The sequence below is a fragment of the Vanellus vanellus genome (genome assembly GCF_965231255.1).
Source record: "Vanellus vanellus genome assembly, chromosome: 1".
Lineage (NCBI taxonomy): Eukaryota > Metazoa > Chordata > Aves > Charadriiformes > Charadriidae > Vanellus > Vanellus vanellus.
In genome coordinates, this window is record NC_138905.1 from 221,505,132 (window position 1) to 221,520,610 (window position 15,479).

At 49.4% G+C, this 15,479-nt stretch overlaps 1 protein-coding gene across 1 annotated transcript in view; it reads right to left on the reverse strand.

Annotated features, from left to right (window-relative positions):
- The window catches only part of RNF169 (ring finger protein 169), a gene marked incomplete at its 5' end in the record, with an annotated part of 28,187 nt that extends 15,272 nt beyond the window's left edge, over positions 1-12,915 (reverse strand). The window contains 2 exons of the mRNA XM_082497965.1: positions 292-368; positions 12,501-12,915. Of these exons, the coding sequence (XP_082354091.1) occupies positions 292-368; positions 12,501-12,915 (492 nt within the window). The remainder of the gene's footprint in view (positions 1-291; positions 369-12,500) is intronic.
- Between the last annotated feature and the right edge of the window lie 2,564 nt (positions 12,916-15,479).

Here is a 15,479-nt window from a genome sequence, read left to right on the forward strand (position 1 = left end):
ATCCACAAATACCAATGCTCTAACAAACCACGCAGAACCCAACAGTCGCTGGAGGTCCACCAAGGAAGGTTCATGTCCATGTTCAGCCCAAGACAGCAAGATCTGGCTTCTACATGCTCAATTACTACCAACGTTTCCCTGAACAGGCTCAACAGCATAAAGAGAATAAACGACCTTTGTTACAGAGCAGGAATAAAAAGCTCTTCAAATTTCCTTATAGGTAGGATGGCATTCCTGCAGGAAATCCAAATTATTCTGGAAGAAAAACTGCAATTACACAAAATACCGTACCTTCCTTAGCTGGCTTTCATATTCTTCTCGGAGTTCCCCCGGTTTGCTTAATTTAATGGGTGCTCTGAATATAAAGTCTGGAGAGAAGGGAAAAGAAAAAAAAAGGAAACACTTTTTAGTGTATGATGACTGGAGTTGTCCATTATTTCCCCAAAAGGGGAAGCTCTCCAGGGACTGCACGAGAGGTTCTGCAGCATTTTTTCAAGCACTTCTGTTTATATGACGGCCCCGCTATCAAAGCTCTGTTTAACATACAGAAACATTCGGAGGAGGATGGCCAAGTAATACCATTTTGCACTTCTATAGTTTCTTCTGAGATTTTCAAGAGCTCTTGAAAAGCAGTTAAGCAATCAGGGGAGTATTAGGAGGATGTAAACACAGAGGTTAAGTAACAGCCCTGAGATGTCACAGGGAATCTGAGCGCTAGAAATAAAACCAGGTTTTACACGTCTGCTCCAGCCGGACACCCAAGAAACACAGGCTGACAGCAGCAGCACAGCACCCCAAATTCACACCCGTGCCTTTCTGCATTTAACCAAACGCATCGAGAACGCTCTCGTATTTTCTACAGAAATGGTGTTTTCACTCCTTCGCATCCCCTTCACCTTTGCAGCTGTTTGCAGTGCCGTCCTGCCGGTCTGGAGCAAGCACAGCTTTTATTCCGCTTGCAACGCACTCCCCGAGGTCAGTATTTCGAAGCCGGGTGGGCGGGTTGCTCCGTCCGGCAGGAATTCCCCGTCCTGCTCCCGCTTCCTCCCTTCCCCCCTCGGGAATTCAGAAACTAAAAGCATATTGGCCCGGGGTTATAGTTTAACCTCCCCAAATACAGTTATTCCCCAAATGACTCCCTTTGTTAGGACAGCCTCAAAGCTCCTTCCTGCTTCTGTGCCGTGCAAATCTGGGCAAGTTAGTTGGAGAAATTAGATGGAAAAGGGAACAACTGGAATAAAACACTGACCCCTGAATAACCGTCCCGGCACAGCCCATATCAGTGCTCCAGGCAGGGAGCAGCACAGCTCACTGTCCCAACCTGCTACGCTCCAGATGAAACGGGTACGAGCAAGGAGGAAACATCAGTGGTATTTCCTTTTCCCAGCTTGCTAAAATTAAGGGATATAAACCAGCAGCTCCACTGCATGTTTTATTTAGGAAGCATTTTTATTCCTCAAACACACTGGGCCAAAATGAAAGGCACACGGCGGGGTCAATAAATCAAACACCCAGCGGCCGACTGCCCCGGCGGGCATCCTCCAGTTCACAGCCGCGTTTGCCTCCTCCCTGGGGACAGGTCACAGCCCCGGTGCCGAAACACATCATTTACAGACTGACTAATTCCTGCATTCACCTGTCCTGCTTTCAGCTGGTTTGCTTGAAAAGTTCTCAGAGGAAAGCCCCGTAACTTCACTGCCTCCCCAGCAGTGAGCGTGAGCGCAAACTCCGGAGCTTCCTGCTCGAGGAGCTCTGGAGAGGGAACGTTGCCAACTCCAGAGCTGAACAAATGACAAAGTATTTCTTTAATACTTGCTTTAAAAGGGGGAAAAAAAAGTCTTGTAATCAAACATCACACATATAGGCTATAAAGCTTCTTTTAAAAAAAAAAAAAAAAAAGAGCTGCTCTTCCTCTTATTCACACGCCTGCGCAAGCTAGGCTTGTTTTTAAACGAAAATATCCAAAATGTCCCAACATGTGTGATAAAAATCCCGAGCGGTGGCGATGCTGGGGAGGCCAGGCTGCATTCCTCGCTCCTGCTTCTGCGCCTGCAACTGGCCGCGCTGGAAACCTTCCACCAGCTTCTCAAAATGTTTTTTCAATTGTGTCCTTGAGCAGTTCCAGTTCTTTGTGAATTTTATCAAGCTGAACTTCCACGGAGACAGTCTCAAGAGCAGCAGCAATCTGTAACGCACCCACAGCAAGCTTCACTACTTGCGAAAGTTTAAGGCTTGTCTCAGACCTTATCTTCATAGTGTATTTCAAGGCGTATTTTTTCCCTCCAGGGCAATAAAAGCGTATGAGCTAACCCGAGGGAACCGTGGAGTAGTAAAGATGAGCCACATCAACTGTTTCATTGCTTACAGGGGTTCAGCAAGCTAGAAGAGATTCTAAATAATGGAACAACTTTCATCTATAAAGTTGGGCCGGTTTAGCTAGTGGTCTAACATCAGGTGGAGGCAATTTTATGTACAGCATTTTTAGGTAACAACTTGTACATTTTATAGATGGGTCAGAACCCAAATTTCTAACTCTGTGTAGAAGGATGAAAAGAAAAAATGAATGCACAACTGTATATCTACATTTACAACACCCCATTACAGTTTCTGGGGTAGAGCGATGCTGCACGGTGGCTGCCCCCACCCAAGGATGCTTCTATTGGCACAGAACCGCTGCAAATCGAACCAGATTTATTAGCACCTTGCTTACTAATTCTGCATGTTCAGGTCCAGGATAAGGCTGCTCAGCTGTTTTGATGTGTGCTACGGCCTAAGAGAACAACGAAACGGGTAAGATGACGGAAGAAAAGGCCTTTTACTTGATTTTGCAGCAAAGGTCTTGCTTGCTGTTCCTCTTGGGTGAGCTGTGGGTCAGCAGAAACGGTTTCTGAACGGAGCTGATTTTGCAGGGCTGTTGGGAACGCTGGCACTGGGATGCTCCTTCCGATAGCACCAAAACAGTCGCAATGGCAGGAGCAAACCTGGCATCCTGCTCTTTTATGCTGGCAGACAAGAGTTTCATCCTATTGTGCTCTATCTTGGAAAAAACACAACTGATTTCTGCACTCTTTGAAAGGACAAAAGATTTTCTAATTATTTAACGGTGGGTTTCTTTATAAGAGGCATTTGACTGTCACCTCCATCCCCTTGACTGACTCCATCCTTTCAACGTTAGCACAGAAGTGTGTACTACACACCGTCACCATTAATCCACACTCCCGACCAGCAGATTTTATATTTACTGGCAAAAGATTCAGAAACATCCATCTGGTGAATTCAGCAACATGGGTTGAATCAAAATAAGCTGAACACGATTCAGAAACCCTTCGCTTCCCTGTCTGTCGTTCAGAGGCTCCTGAGTTTTGCCAAACCGATACCATCCGGCAAGTCACAGCTCTGCCACCCGCGGCAGCGAATCCCCTTCACCCCCTCAGCTTCCATGGAAACTTTCAGCAGACTTTGTAGCTTCCCTTTATTCTTGGCAGGGATAATCAAAACCTTGAGGTATTCACTTTTTTTTCCTTTTAACTTCCAGCAGTTAGTGTTTATACTTGCAGATGAAGACGAGACCTTCATGTTTTCAAAACACAAAACAAGAGGTTGGAAGTTTTCTGACTATGGAGAGGTCTGGAAACAGTTTTCCAACAAGAGTAGTTACTCTAGTTCTTTTAAAAGGATGTTAACTAAGTTACATGAAGATATGCCAATGGCATACTTCATATATATATATACACACTTCAGCATCAGTGGATCGGGGTGTATTTGGAAACAAGAAACTAAAAGTCCAAATATTTCAGCCACAAATCTGCAACTTTTTCCTAAGTGGAAGAATCTATAAGGTGGGAGCTGTAGGAAGACTTCATGCTGTCACATACCAGGAGGACAACAGGCGGGGAGCCCCCTTCACCTGCCCTGCCATGGGCATCTGTGGTCCAGCAAACTGGAGGAGGGAACTAAGCCAAGCTAAGACTGATCTACTGAAAAAAAAATGCAGCTCTCCAAAAAGTTTTGGGTTTTTTCACCCTAAAGTAGCTCCTGTAATGTAACAGGCTCCAGACCAGTTCTCATGCAGAGCCAAATGGGACAAAAATAGATTTAATCTAGTTCTGCGCCTGGAGTTCCAGATGAAGCAGAAGATGACACTAAAAAACTGCTGATGTGGTAGATAGCTGTTAACACACTGTCATTTCTCCCCCACTGGCTTCATCCTAAATAGGCTAGCACCAATAATTTCAATAATCTCCCTAGGACAAGTCTTCCCAACAGATTTTCATAGAATCACAGAATGGTTTGGGTTGGAAGGGACCATCAAAGATCACCTAGTCCAAACCTCCTGCCATGGACAGGGATATTTCGTGGTGGACTTGGCAGTGTTAGGTTTACGGTCAGACTCCATGATCTTAAAGGTCTTTTCCAACCTAAATGATTCCATGATTCTGTGATCTTCCACTAGACCAGGTTGCTCAAAGCCCTGTCCAACCTGGCCTTGAACAGTTCCAATGATGGAGCATCCACAACTTCTCTGGGCAACCTGCTCCAGTGTCTCACCACTCTCCTCGTAAAGAACTTCCTCCTTATGTCCAGTCTAAACCTACTTTCTTTCAGTTTAAAGCCGTTGTCCCTTGTCCTGTCACTGCAGGCTTTGGTAAAAAGGCTGCAATAATGTCTCCCCAGAGTCTTCTCTTCTCCAGGTTGAACAACCCCAACTCTCTCAGCCTGTCCTCCCAGCAGAGGGGCTCCAGCCCTCGCAGCATCTCCGGGGCCTCCTCTGGCCCTGCTCCAACAGGTCCATGTCCTTCTTACATTGGGGGCTCCAGAGTTGAACGCAGTACTGCAGGGGGTTCTCCCCAGAGTGGAGTAGAAGGGGAGAATTACCTATTTTTGCTTGATTTATGTTCCAAACAGAGCGACCCGACTCCCTGAGCACTGATGCCAGGGCACAGAAAACATTGCTTTCCCCCTCAGCTCTTGTACTGTTTCTTTATTTTCAAAAGCTTGGCTTGGGGAGCTGGGAAAAGGCACACAAAACCACCAAAAAGTGTATCTAGACATGCATTGAAAGCAGGACAGAAAAAAAGAAAAGTCCACCAGCCACTAGGAAGAGGGCAGAGAATTAATTGTACCGTGAAAGCTTAAGTGTTTGGAACAACGATGCTTTGGGGTTTACCAAAAATTAGCTGTGATCAGGTAGTTTCAGAAACAGGAGCACAGAAGCAAGAACTAAGTAAAGATGGCACAAAAAGTGTGAAGGAAAGGTATTTCGGAAGAAGTCTCTTGAATACTGTTTCTCATCCGTATGAATGATCTGTCTTGCCTGGTTTCTATGGAAAGCGAACAGTGGATGTCAGCCTGCAGGTTTCACACGATGTACGTATGGTAAATAGGTCTTATGATAGGATTTATAAAATTTGTGAGTCGTATAGTGGTATAAATAGATGAAAGGCCATTTAAGCTAAAAGGAATATACCAAGTTCAAGAATACAATAGACTGGAAATGGAAAGACCTCCCCAGGGATGCAGCCAAAAACCGGTCGATGCCTCTGCATGGTGTGTCGAGAGCCAGGCTTGGCAAAGATGGGAGTTGTTCGAGGCATAGTGGGTATAAATCCAAAAGATGCATTCCTGCTGGTAGCAACCCCCAGGAAGAGGCTTTGAATAAAGGAAGATGGAAGATGGAGAGGCTGCCTGGGGATGCGAGAGGGAGAGAGAGAGAAGAGGTAGCTTTAGAAAGCTGGTGAAATCCCCCTTGGTAAGTTCTGAACTGTTTGTGGTTGTCTTCGAGGCTTCCTGGAGCAAAGGGGTTTTCTTTAAGGTCATGGAGAAGTTGGGGAATGGGAGGGGAAGCAGCTACTTGAATACTGTAAAACAGCAGGCTTCATTTCAATATGCAAATGGGTACTACAACCAATTGTTAGTTCATTAGCAAGTCTAGAAGGTAACAGGCAGATGACAAACTAACACCACCGACTCTGTAAGAACAACTCGCATTAATTCAGTCCAAACTCCTTCTTTGATGGGATAATTTGGGGATGAGGGGGAAACAAATAACTATACGATTCATCTCTTGGGGGTAACAGGGTATTTTACCTGCTGTAGAGACCAAGATAGCCACATTTTTTCTTTACGGAGAAATTAAGGACTAGCAGGATGTGCTGTGTTAGGGGTCACCCACGTACTTTTGAGCAGCCCATACAGGTGCTGCCTTCTGCACTGTCCAACACTTGCTCTGGACAGAAATGCATAAGGAAATGAAGCAAGAAAATATGAGAATAGGAACCACTGCAAAGGAACTCTTATGCCTCTGTGGAGAAAGGAGGAGAAGAGCTGGCTGGGAGGTAGGACTGTGGTATGAAGGGAAGGCATCGGAGGGAAGAAGCTCAGAGTCCTAGATGGAGAAGGACTGGGGCAAGGAGCAATACTTCTTAACCTCGTGAAGACAGGTTAAGAAATTTTGCTAGATACGGTTTAGTGCCAACATCCTTTCGGCTCATGGAGACCATTTAAGCTCAGGCGCAGCACTGCACAAACACAAAAGCTTGTGTGCTCTCCTGGAGCTGCCAGAGACACACACGCAACCCCACAAAGCTGCCAGGTGGGGTCCAGCAGGGCTGATCCTGAGATGGAGCTGGAATTCCAGCAGAGGCACGCTCATTCCATGAAGTTTCCTTGCATGCCGATCCCCAGCTCACTCTTCAGCTCCCGTATTATCTGGATATATCCCCATTGTCCAGGATAACCACGTCCGATGCACAGTTGTTCATGCACCTGAAGAGGCAGCCCTACCTTGTTTCTTTTCCTGGGCAATCTTAAATTTAACCCATCCCATCAAACAGCCATACAACACCACTGCTGCCACAAAGGAGGAAAAAAAGAGGCGGTGTCGACGTTAATCTGTTTGATGTGGGGAGTAAATCACTGCTTTTCACATAGCAGGGAAAGGCTTCATTGGGATCGCCGTTTCTACACTCTTAGCACTGTGGTCTTGAGACAAAAAAAAACCCCTGGTGACAGGCAACAGAACAACAGAAATGACAGGAAATAAAGGAATCACCAGGAAATGCTCAAGAACTAGACTGGTCTGGTCCAGCAGGGAAAGAGGGAAACCACAGCCAAAAAAAGACTCGGAGGAAGGAGGGGGAAGTCATGTTAGAAGTCTGGCAAAAACACCCCACCCCTCTTATAAAAGCATCAGTTACTAATTGTTCTGAATAGCTACCGCATAGAAGAGAAACAAAAGAAATCAGCTGTGTTTATAACAAAGGAGATTTTGATTAGATATTAGGCAGAATTTTCCAAATGTTCAGAGGCTGAAACAAAGGTGGCCGTGGGATCCCCTTCTGCCATCTGTGTATGAATGGACGACTTGGATGTCTACGAGGAATGATTTAGGCACACTCGATCCTACCTCGGCGTAGGGGAACAGACTTCCCCCGTCCCTTCCAAAGCAGTCATTTATTCTCTCCCTCCCAGACCACGTTCATGGCAGGAGTTTACAGCTCTTGACCAGTTTAACACGCCCTTTCCTTGGAAAACTGAATTTCTGTTTCCCAGTTCATGGGGGAACGCTTGTCCTTCAGCAATTTCCCAAGCTCCCTGAAGTCATCTATAATCTGGGATGGTAACATCAGGATTGATAGGCAAAAATCTATCAATGCGAGAGAGTATCTGATACTGAAGGTGGGCCTTGTGCCTGCTGTCTGAGAAGATACAGCCACAATCTCTCTTGCTCATCCTTTTTCACAAGATCCTTTTCTTTTGTCTTTATTCACAGGGTCATCCATCTTCCTGAGAAACGGCAATGGACTTATTTTCTTACAAATCGGGCTGAGCAACTCACTGCAAACATGGTATGTACATCTTTGTTCTTCTTGGCTAACTGAATCCTCAAACACGTACCCGCAGTCTCCAAGCCTCCCATCTGCTGCACCTCTCTGCCTTCCAAGACTTTCACCAGGCAACTGTTTTAATATAAGAAACCTTACTTTGCTAAGTATTGCAACTTTAGCTCAAAATTTGGTTTTACACCAGCATCGAGGGTGCTTTTCCAGGTGCTATATGGTACCTAGAGATGCCCAGAGAGCAGGTAGAGAGGATGTGGGACTGACAGGCTTCCCACACCTTCTGAAGCGGCAGCTGGAGGCAGCAGGACAGCTTGAAGGGCATCATGCCCAGGAGCAGGCAAGGAAATCCAGGCCACGCTAAGACACAAGACAGGCAGCGAGCACGCGTTGTCTCCACTTACTTCTATCCAGTTTTGTTTGACAAGTGTCGTGACAAGGACTTTGTCTTTGTACATATTTGTATAGCACCTAACACCGAATCCTCAATCTCAGCCAAGGTCTGAGAGCTCCCTAAGTCCACTACTATGTATAAATCCCTCAGTGAATGACAAAAATTGAGACTTGAAACTGTTATTAGTTAGCCAATTTAAGCTGGAAGAATTAATGTATGTCAAGTGGTGGCATCTTTCGTGGCTTTTTAAGAAAAAATAATATCAAGTAGTTTTCTAAATCAATTTTACAGATTTTAAGTGATTTAATTAAATACTTCAGCTTATTCAGTGTTTGATAACAGAATCACAGAACGGTTGAGGTTGGCAAAGACCTCTGGAGACCAAACTCCTCTGCTCAATCAGGGTCACCAGGAGCAGGCTGGGCAGGACCATGTTGGACAGTTTTGACTGTCTCCAAGGATGGAGACTCCACAACCTCCCTGGGCAACCTGTGCCAGTGCTCGTGTTCCAGTTTGTGCCCATTGCTTCCTCTCCTGCCAGCAGGCACCACCGAGAAGGTCCTAGTTCTACTGCCTTTACTGCCTCCTGTCCGTTGATAAGGCCCCCCAGGTCTTCAGCAGTGTGTCAGTGCAGATGTTATGGGAGACAAGAGTGAAAACAGCAAAAAGCAAATGGACACGATGGAAAACAAGAAAGGCTTCTACAAGTACATCAGCAGCAAAGTAAAATGTGGGTCTGCTGCTGGGTGGGGCAGGGGACCTGATGGCAAAGGACATGGAAAAAGCTGAGATGTTCAATGCCTCCTTTCCTCGGCCCTTATGGCTACAGCGGGTCCAGAGGAGGCCGCAAAAATAGCGTGAGGGCTGAAACACCTCTGCTGTGGAGAAAGGCTCAGAGAGTTGAGGTTGTTCAGCCTGGAGAAGAGAAGGCCCTGGGGAGACCTTCTTCTGGCCTTTCAATACTTAAAGGTGGCTTCTAAGAAAGACAGAGAGACTTTTTACCAGGACCTGTAGTGACAGGACAAGAGGCAACAGCTTTAAACTGAAAGAGGGTGGGTTTAGATCAGACATAAGAAACGTATTATGATGAGAGAGGTGAGACACTGGCACAGGTTGCCCAGAGAAGTTGTGGAGGCCCCATCACTGGAAGAGTTCAAGGTCAGGTTGGACGGGGCTTTGCGCAACCTGATCTACTGCAAGATGTCCCTGCCCATGGCATGGGGGTTGGACTAGGTGATCTTTGATGGTCTCTTCCAACCCAAATCATTCTGTGATGATCCTGACCGTCCTCAGGAATCCCAAGCCACTGAGAGTAGGGGGAGAGTCTGGAGCAAGGAATACCCACCTTCGCTGGAGGAAGGATGAGGTTAGGGAACATTTAAACAAACTGGACATACACAAGTCCATGGGACCTAATGAGTTGCACCCACGAGTGCTGAGGGAGCTGGCCAACGTCATTGTGAGGCCACTGTTGATTATCTTTGAAAGGTTATGGTGATTGAGAGAGGTTCTTGAGGCCTGGAAGAAACCAAATGTCACTCCTCCCTTCAAAAAGGGCAAGGAGAAGGAACGACAGGCTGGCCAGCCCCACCTTGAACCCTGGGAAGGTGATGGAACAACTATTCCTGGAAACCATTTCCAGACACATGAAGGACAAGAAAGCGTTCGCGAGGTAGTCAGCACGGATCTATGAAAAGGAAAGCATGCTTAACCAATGTAGATGACTGGCTCGGTGGATGAGCAGAGAGAGCAGTGGATGTCGTTTATCTTGACCAGTGAAGGGCCATGAAGATCATTAAATGACCGGAGTATCTGACTTACAAGAGCAGGCTGAGACAGCTGGGACCATCCAGCTTGAAAAGGGAAGGCTCAGGGGGATCTTACCAATGTGTTTAAGTATCTGGTGCAAGACAGTAAAGAACACAGAGCAAGGCTCTTCTTGGTGGTGCACAGTGACAAGACGGAACGGGCATGAATTGAAATACAAGAAGTTCCACTTAACATAACTTTTTTATTGTCAGGGTGGTCAAGCACCAACACATGTTGCCCAGAGAAGCTGCAGAGTCTCCAACCTTGGAGACAGTCAAAACCCAACTGGACACAGTCTTGTGCAACCTGCTCCTGGTGACCCTGCGTTGAGCAGGGATTGGACTAGGCTGTCTCCAGAGGTCCATGCCAACCTCAGCCATGCTGTGGTTCTCTGATAAACCTCGCTAACGTCAAGATAAAGCACATCCACCGCTCTCTCTCTCTGTACCTAGTAGGTTACCATTTGTAATGGATCGACTATCTTTGATCTCCTCACTATCAGCCCAACTTGTAAGTGGCCAATTATCTTGACAGCTTTTAGCCAGATGCAGCCGTCTGGTGGACAACGTTGAGCCTGGCTTAGAAATGCAGCAGAAATGCTGCTCAAGATTACAGCTCATTTTAGCTCACCTCATCAGCTGTTAACTCAGCCGCTCTGCAGCTTTAAGTGCAAGTTGATGGTGGTGACGTCTACGGTACAAAGCGCGATCAGAGTACAGTGCGAGTAGGGGTTAGTCTAGCACAATTTAGAGTGCCGATGACAGAGCCATGCTCAAGGTGTACAAGGTGACACCCAGGTGCAGGTGTCCCTTCGTGTTTGGGGGGCACACCCCATGTTTTTCAGTGCTAAGACCCTCCATGATTCTCTCCAAGACACTTCCAGAGCTTTAGGAAGTTTGGGCAGGCAGAAAATGACAACTAACATGTTGTCGCCGTGCCTGGCTGCAAAATATACACACTTCTTTCAGACAATTCAAGACAAGCAGAGAATTAAAATTAATTAAAAAAAAAAATAGCCAAGGCTATCACTGTTACTATTCCTGCAGCATGCCTGGATATTCTTATTCCAGCTAGGTTGGACCAAACTGAGTATGTTCAAGCATGACTGACAGAAGTTCCTTGGAGTGGAGATCGACTTGGGGAGTTTCTGTTGTCCCTCCTCCGGCTGGACCGGGGAGGAGGAACCGCTCCCAGCCGTTTGGCTTGGCTCCCTCCGGACAGCCCGTCTGTTCATTGATTCAGCAAATCCTTCTGCGCGAAGGCTTCCCGATTCGCTTCCAGCAAAGGTTAGCGGGGTTAGTTCAAACCACCAATTTAAGCCGTTTAAGCTCATCCTGCCAATTTTTCCCGCAGCAAATTAGAGGCTGCTGACACAAGCACGAACCGGGAGACTAGTAACATGCTCGAAAAGGAACGGTTAGGGCATGGCTGGATGGCTAAAAGGATGTTTATCCATAGCTTAAAGCCTCGTCAGCTCCACAGGGCTCCCACCAGCACTGCGACGTCGGTGAAGCGCTCCTATAGGTGCGGCGTAGGTGGCCGATCCCCAGCAGTGCTGCTGCAATCACCTCTCCAACCAACACGCACCATGGCGCCCAGCAGAAGCTCCTGGCGCACCAGGAGTTTTGAAAGCAGCAAGGTGGGCATCTTCTGCAGCGCCTCAGCTCCCACCGGGAAAGAGCCACACCGCCGGCTCAAACGAGGATTTATTTTAAAGGAAACGCAGGAAAGAGTTTTCTAGGAGTTGAGGAAGGCTGCCAACTTCCGAGACAGGGAGGAAACGTATGACAAAAAGCCATGAACTTCAAAACGACGGACTTTTTTTTTTTATGTCAACAAGGGTGCAGGACTTCCCACAGCGCAGAAGCTTTCCTCTCTCGACGCAGCAGAAACCCGCTTGACTTTTACCAGCCCTTCCAACGGGCAGCACCGCTGTAACCATTCGCTTTCGGGGCATCGTTGTTATAAAAATTGGCTGTTCGCCATTTCGGGGTTCAGAGGAGGAGCCAGACCTGCCCCCATGGGTGGGGTGTTTTGTTAAAACTTGTGGATGAGCGCAGGGGGGCTGAGAATAGGGCGAGACATCGCCCAGGGTGGCCTGTTCCTGCCCAGCCTTCGCACCTCTGCAGCCCACCCATCTCGGATGAGGAGGGGGAGAAGGCGACAGCAGGACGGTGTGTGTGTGTCCCACCCCTATTCCCATCTCTGCTGCTGTGGGCGAGGGCAGGCTGAGCCCGGGTGCACTCGGTGCATGGAGGGGATCTCGAAGCGGGCATGGCGAGGTGGGGAAACATGTGTGTGTCGTGTATCGTCCCCCCTCCCCAAAACCCATCTCCCACCTCTCCAAAGGAGGGCGGGCTCAGCCCCGCCGCTCCCCCCCCCCCTCCCCCAACCACCCCCGGGACTGAGCCCCCGCAAACTCATCGCAGCCCCCGTACACCGCCACCTTCCCGCCGCACCTTGGTCCGGCGGCCGCTGCTCCCCGCCTCCTCCGCCTCCTCCTCCTCCACCTCCACCTCCTCCTCCTCCTCCTCCTCCGGCGGCCGTCGTCGCGGCGGGCTCGGCGCGGGCCTGCTGGCGGCGGGCCCAGGTGGAGAGGCGGCTGCGGCAGAGCGGGCAGCAAAGGCCCGGGCCCTGCAGGCAGCGCTGGAAGCAGGCGAGGCAGAACGAGTGGCGGCAGGGCGGCGTCACCGCCTCCACCAACGCCTGCCGGCACACCGGGCACTCCGCCACCGCCAACACCACCTCGTCCTCTCCCACCTCCTCCTCCTCTTCCTCCTCCTCTTCCATCGCCGAACCGACCCGCCCCCGCCGTCGCCGACCCCGCCGCGCCGGTATCGCGGCCCGGCCGCCGGGGCCCGCCGCCGCCGCCATCTTCTCACACTTTGAAGGGACAGAACGTTGGGGCGCGCGGCCCCGCCCACTTATCCACATAATTCATAAGGGACCACGCCCCCTCTCTTCATATTCATGAGCAACGCGATGCGTTGCTATCTGCCAGCCCCTCCCCCTCTTCGACCACGCCTTATTATTTGAATATTCATGATATGGCTATATAAGGAGGGGTCGCCTCCCTGTTCCCTCAGTAGCCGGGAGGCCTCTGCTGGAGGTGGGGCTTGCGCAGCCGGCGGTTCCTTCATGGAGCCCGGGCCGGGTGTGAGGGGCTGCGTGGCGGGAGAGGGCCTCCCTGTCCCCGAAGGAGGCCGGTGTCCTTTCAACCACCTCAGAGAGCGGGTAGGGCATGGTGTCTGCCCACTCCTTCAGCAAACTGCCTGCTATAGGGATTGTCCTCCACAGTTGGCTATGCCGGGGGGGGGGATCTCTTTTCTTTCAGCCTTGCCTGATGCTTGGGTGAAGGGTGTAATCTCGGGTTTTTTGCGCTGGCCTGCCTGTCACAGAGCTGCTTCAAATCCCCGTGGTTTCTCAGAGGGTTTAAGACCCTCCCTCTCGGATGGGGGCTCTCAGCAGCCTCAGACAGTGTCTGTGGGGCTCACCACAGCCCGCTGGCTGCCTCCAGCCGCTTCCAGCCTTCAGTTCTGCCCTCTGCCAGCAAGATCAGTGGTGGGTCTGTAAAAAGATGCCACAAAATCCCCATGCACCAACAGCCCTCTTCTATCTTGATTTGTTGTTACTTACAGCTTTTCTTCCTTATACCCACAGCACACGCTCCTCTTTGAACTCCTCAGTGCTTCTTATGCACAACTTGATTTGGACATCAACATGCCGTGCAGTGCAGAACCCCCATTCTCCTCTCTGGGTGGCTATAAAGGTCCAGGAGCTCCACGGATGAGATTAATGGGTTATAAACCAGCAGAGCACAGGGGCCAGTACCACACCAGCCTTTTAGTTTAACCCTTTCTGGGTAATATCTACTTGTTGGTATTCAGTCAGCATTTGTGCTTGGTGATCGTGGCGCTCAGCTCCTCGGGGTTTGGAGGAACCCAAATCCTTGTCTTGCAGCTTCAGCCCTTCCTCCCAGCTCCCCACCCATGTCCCAAAACTTTCACGTCACCCCTAACCCTGTGTGCCCAGCAAGATCATGGAGTAGATCCTCCTGGAAACTCTGCTAAGACACATGGAAAAAGAGGAGGTGATTTGTAGCAGCCAACGTGGCTTCACCAAGGGCAAGTCATACCTGACAAATTTGGTGGCCTTCTACGAGGGGGTTACAGTGGTAATGGATAAGGGAAGTGCAATTGATGTCATCTACCTGGACTTGTGCAAAGTGTTTGACGCTGTCCCGCTTGATATCCTGGTCTCTAAATTGGAAAGACATGGATTCGACAGATGGACCACTTGGTGGATAAGGAACTGGCATGACAGTCACACTCAAAGAATTGTTGTGGTCAATGGCTCAATGTCCAAGTGGAAACCAGTTACGAGTGGTGTTCCGCAGGGGTTGGTACTGGGACTGGTGCTGTTCAACATTTGTTGGTGACATTGACAGTGGGGTTGAGTGCACCCTCAGCAAGTTTGCCAATGATACCAAGCTGTGTGATGAGGTAGACATACTGGAGAGGAGGGATGCCATCCAGAGGGACCTGGACAGGCTGGAGAGGTGGGCCCATGGCAGTCTCATGAAGTTCAACAAGGCCAAGTGCAAGGTCCTACATCTGGGTTGGGGCAATCCCAAGCACTAATACAGGCTCAGCGGATAATGGCTGGAGAGCGGCCCTGAGGAGAAGGACCTGGGGGTGCTGATTGACGAGAAGCTCAACATGAGCCAGCAATGTGCGATCACAGCCCAGAAGGCCAACCGTATCCTGGGCTGCATCAGAAGTGTGGCCAGCAGGGTGAGGGAGGGGATTCTGCCACTCTGCTCTGCTCTGCTCTGGTGAGACCCCACCTGGAGTACTGCTTCCAGCTCTGGAGCCCCCAACATAGGAAAGACATGGACCTGGTGGAGTGGGGCCAGAGGAGGCCACAAAGATGATCCAAGGGCTGGAGCCCCTCTGCTGTGAGGACAGGCTGAAAGAGTTGGGGTTGTTCAGCCTGGAGAAGAGAAGGCTCTGGGGAGACCTTACTGCAGCCTTCCAGTCCCTAAAGGGGCACCAGGAAAGCTGGGGAGGGACTTTTTACAACGGCATGTAGTGATAGGATGAGGTGGCATGGCTTCAAAGTGGAAGAGGGGAGATGTAGATTAAATATTAGGAAGAAATTTTTCACATTAAGTGTGGTGAGACACCGGCCCAGGTTGCCCAGAGAAGCTGTGGCTGCCCCATCCCTGGAGGTGTTCAAGGTCAGGTTGGACGGAGCTTGGAGCAACCTGGTGTGGTGGGAGGTGTTGCTGCCCAGGGCAGGGGGGTTGGAACTCGCTGATCTTTAAGGTCCCTTTCAACCTAAACCATTCTATGATTCTATAACCCATCATCTTCTATTGCTGCTTGAAACAGGGACTGAAAATTAATCTCAAGTCTTCTGCATCTGCTAAATAACTT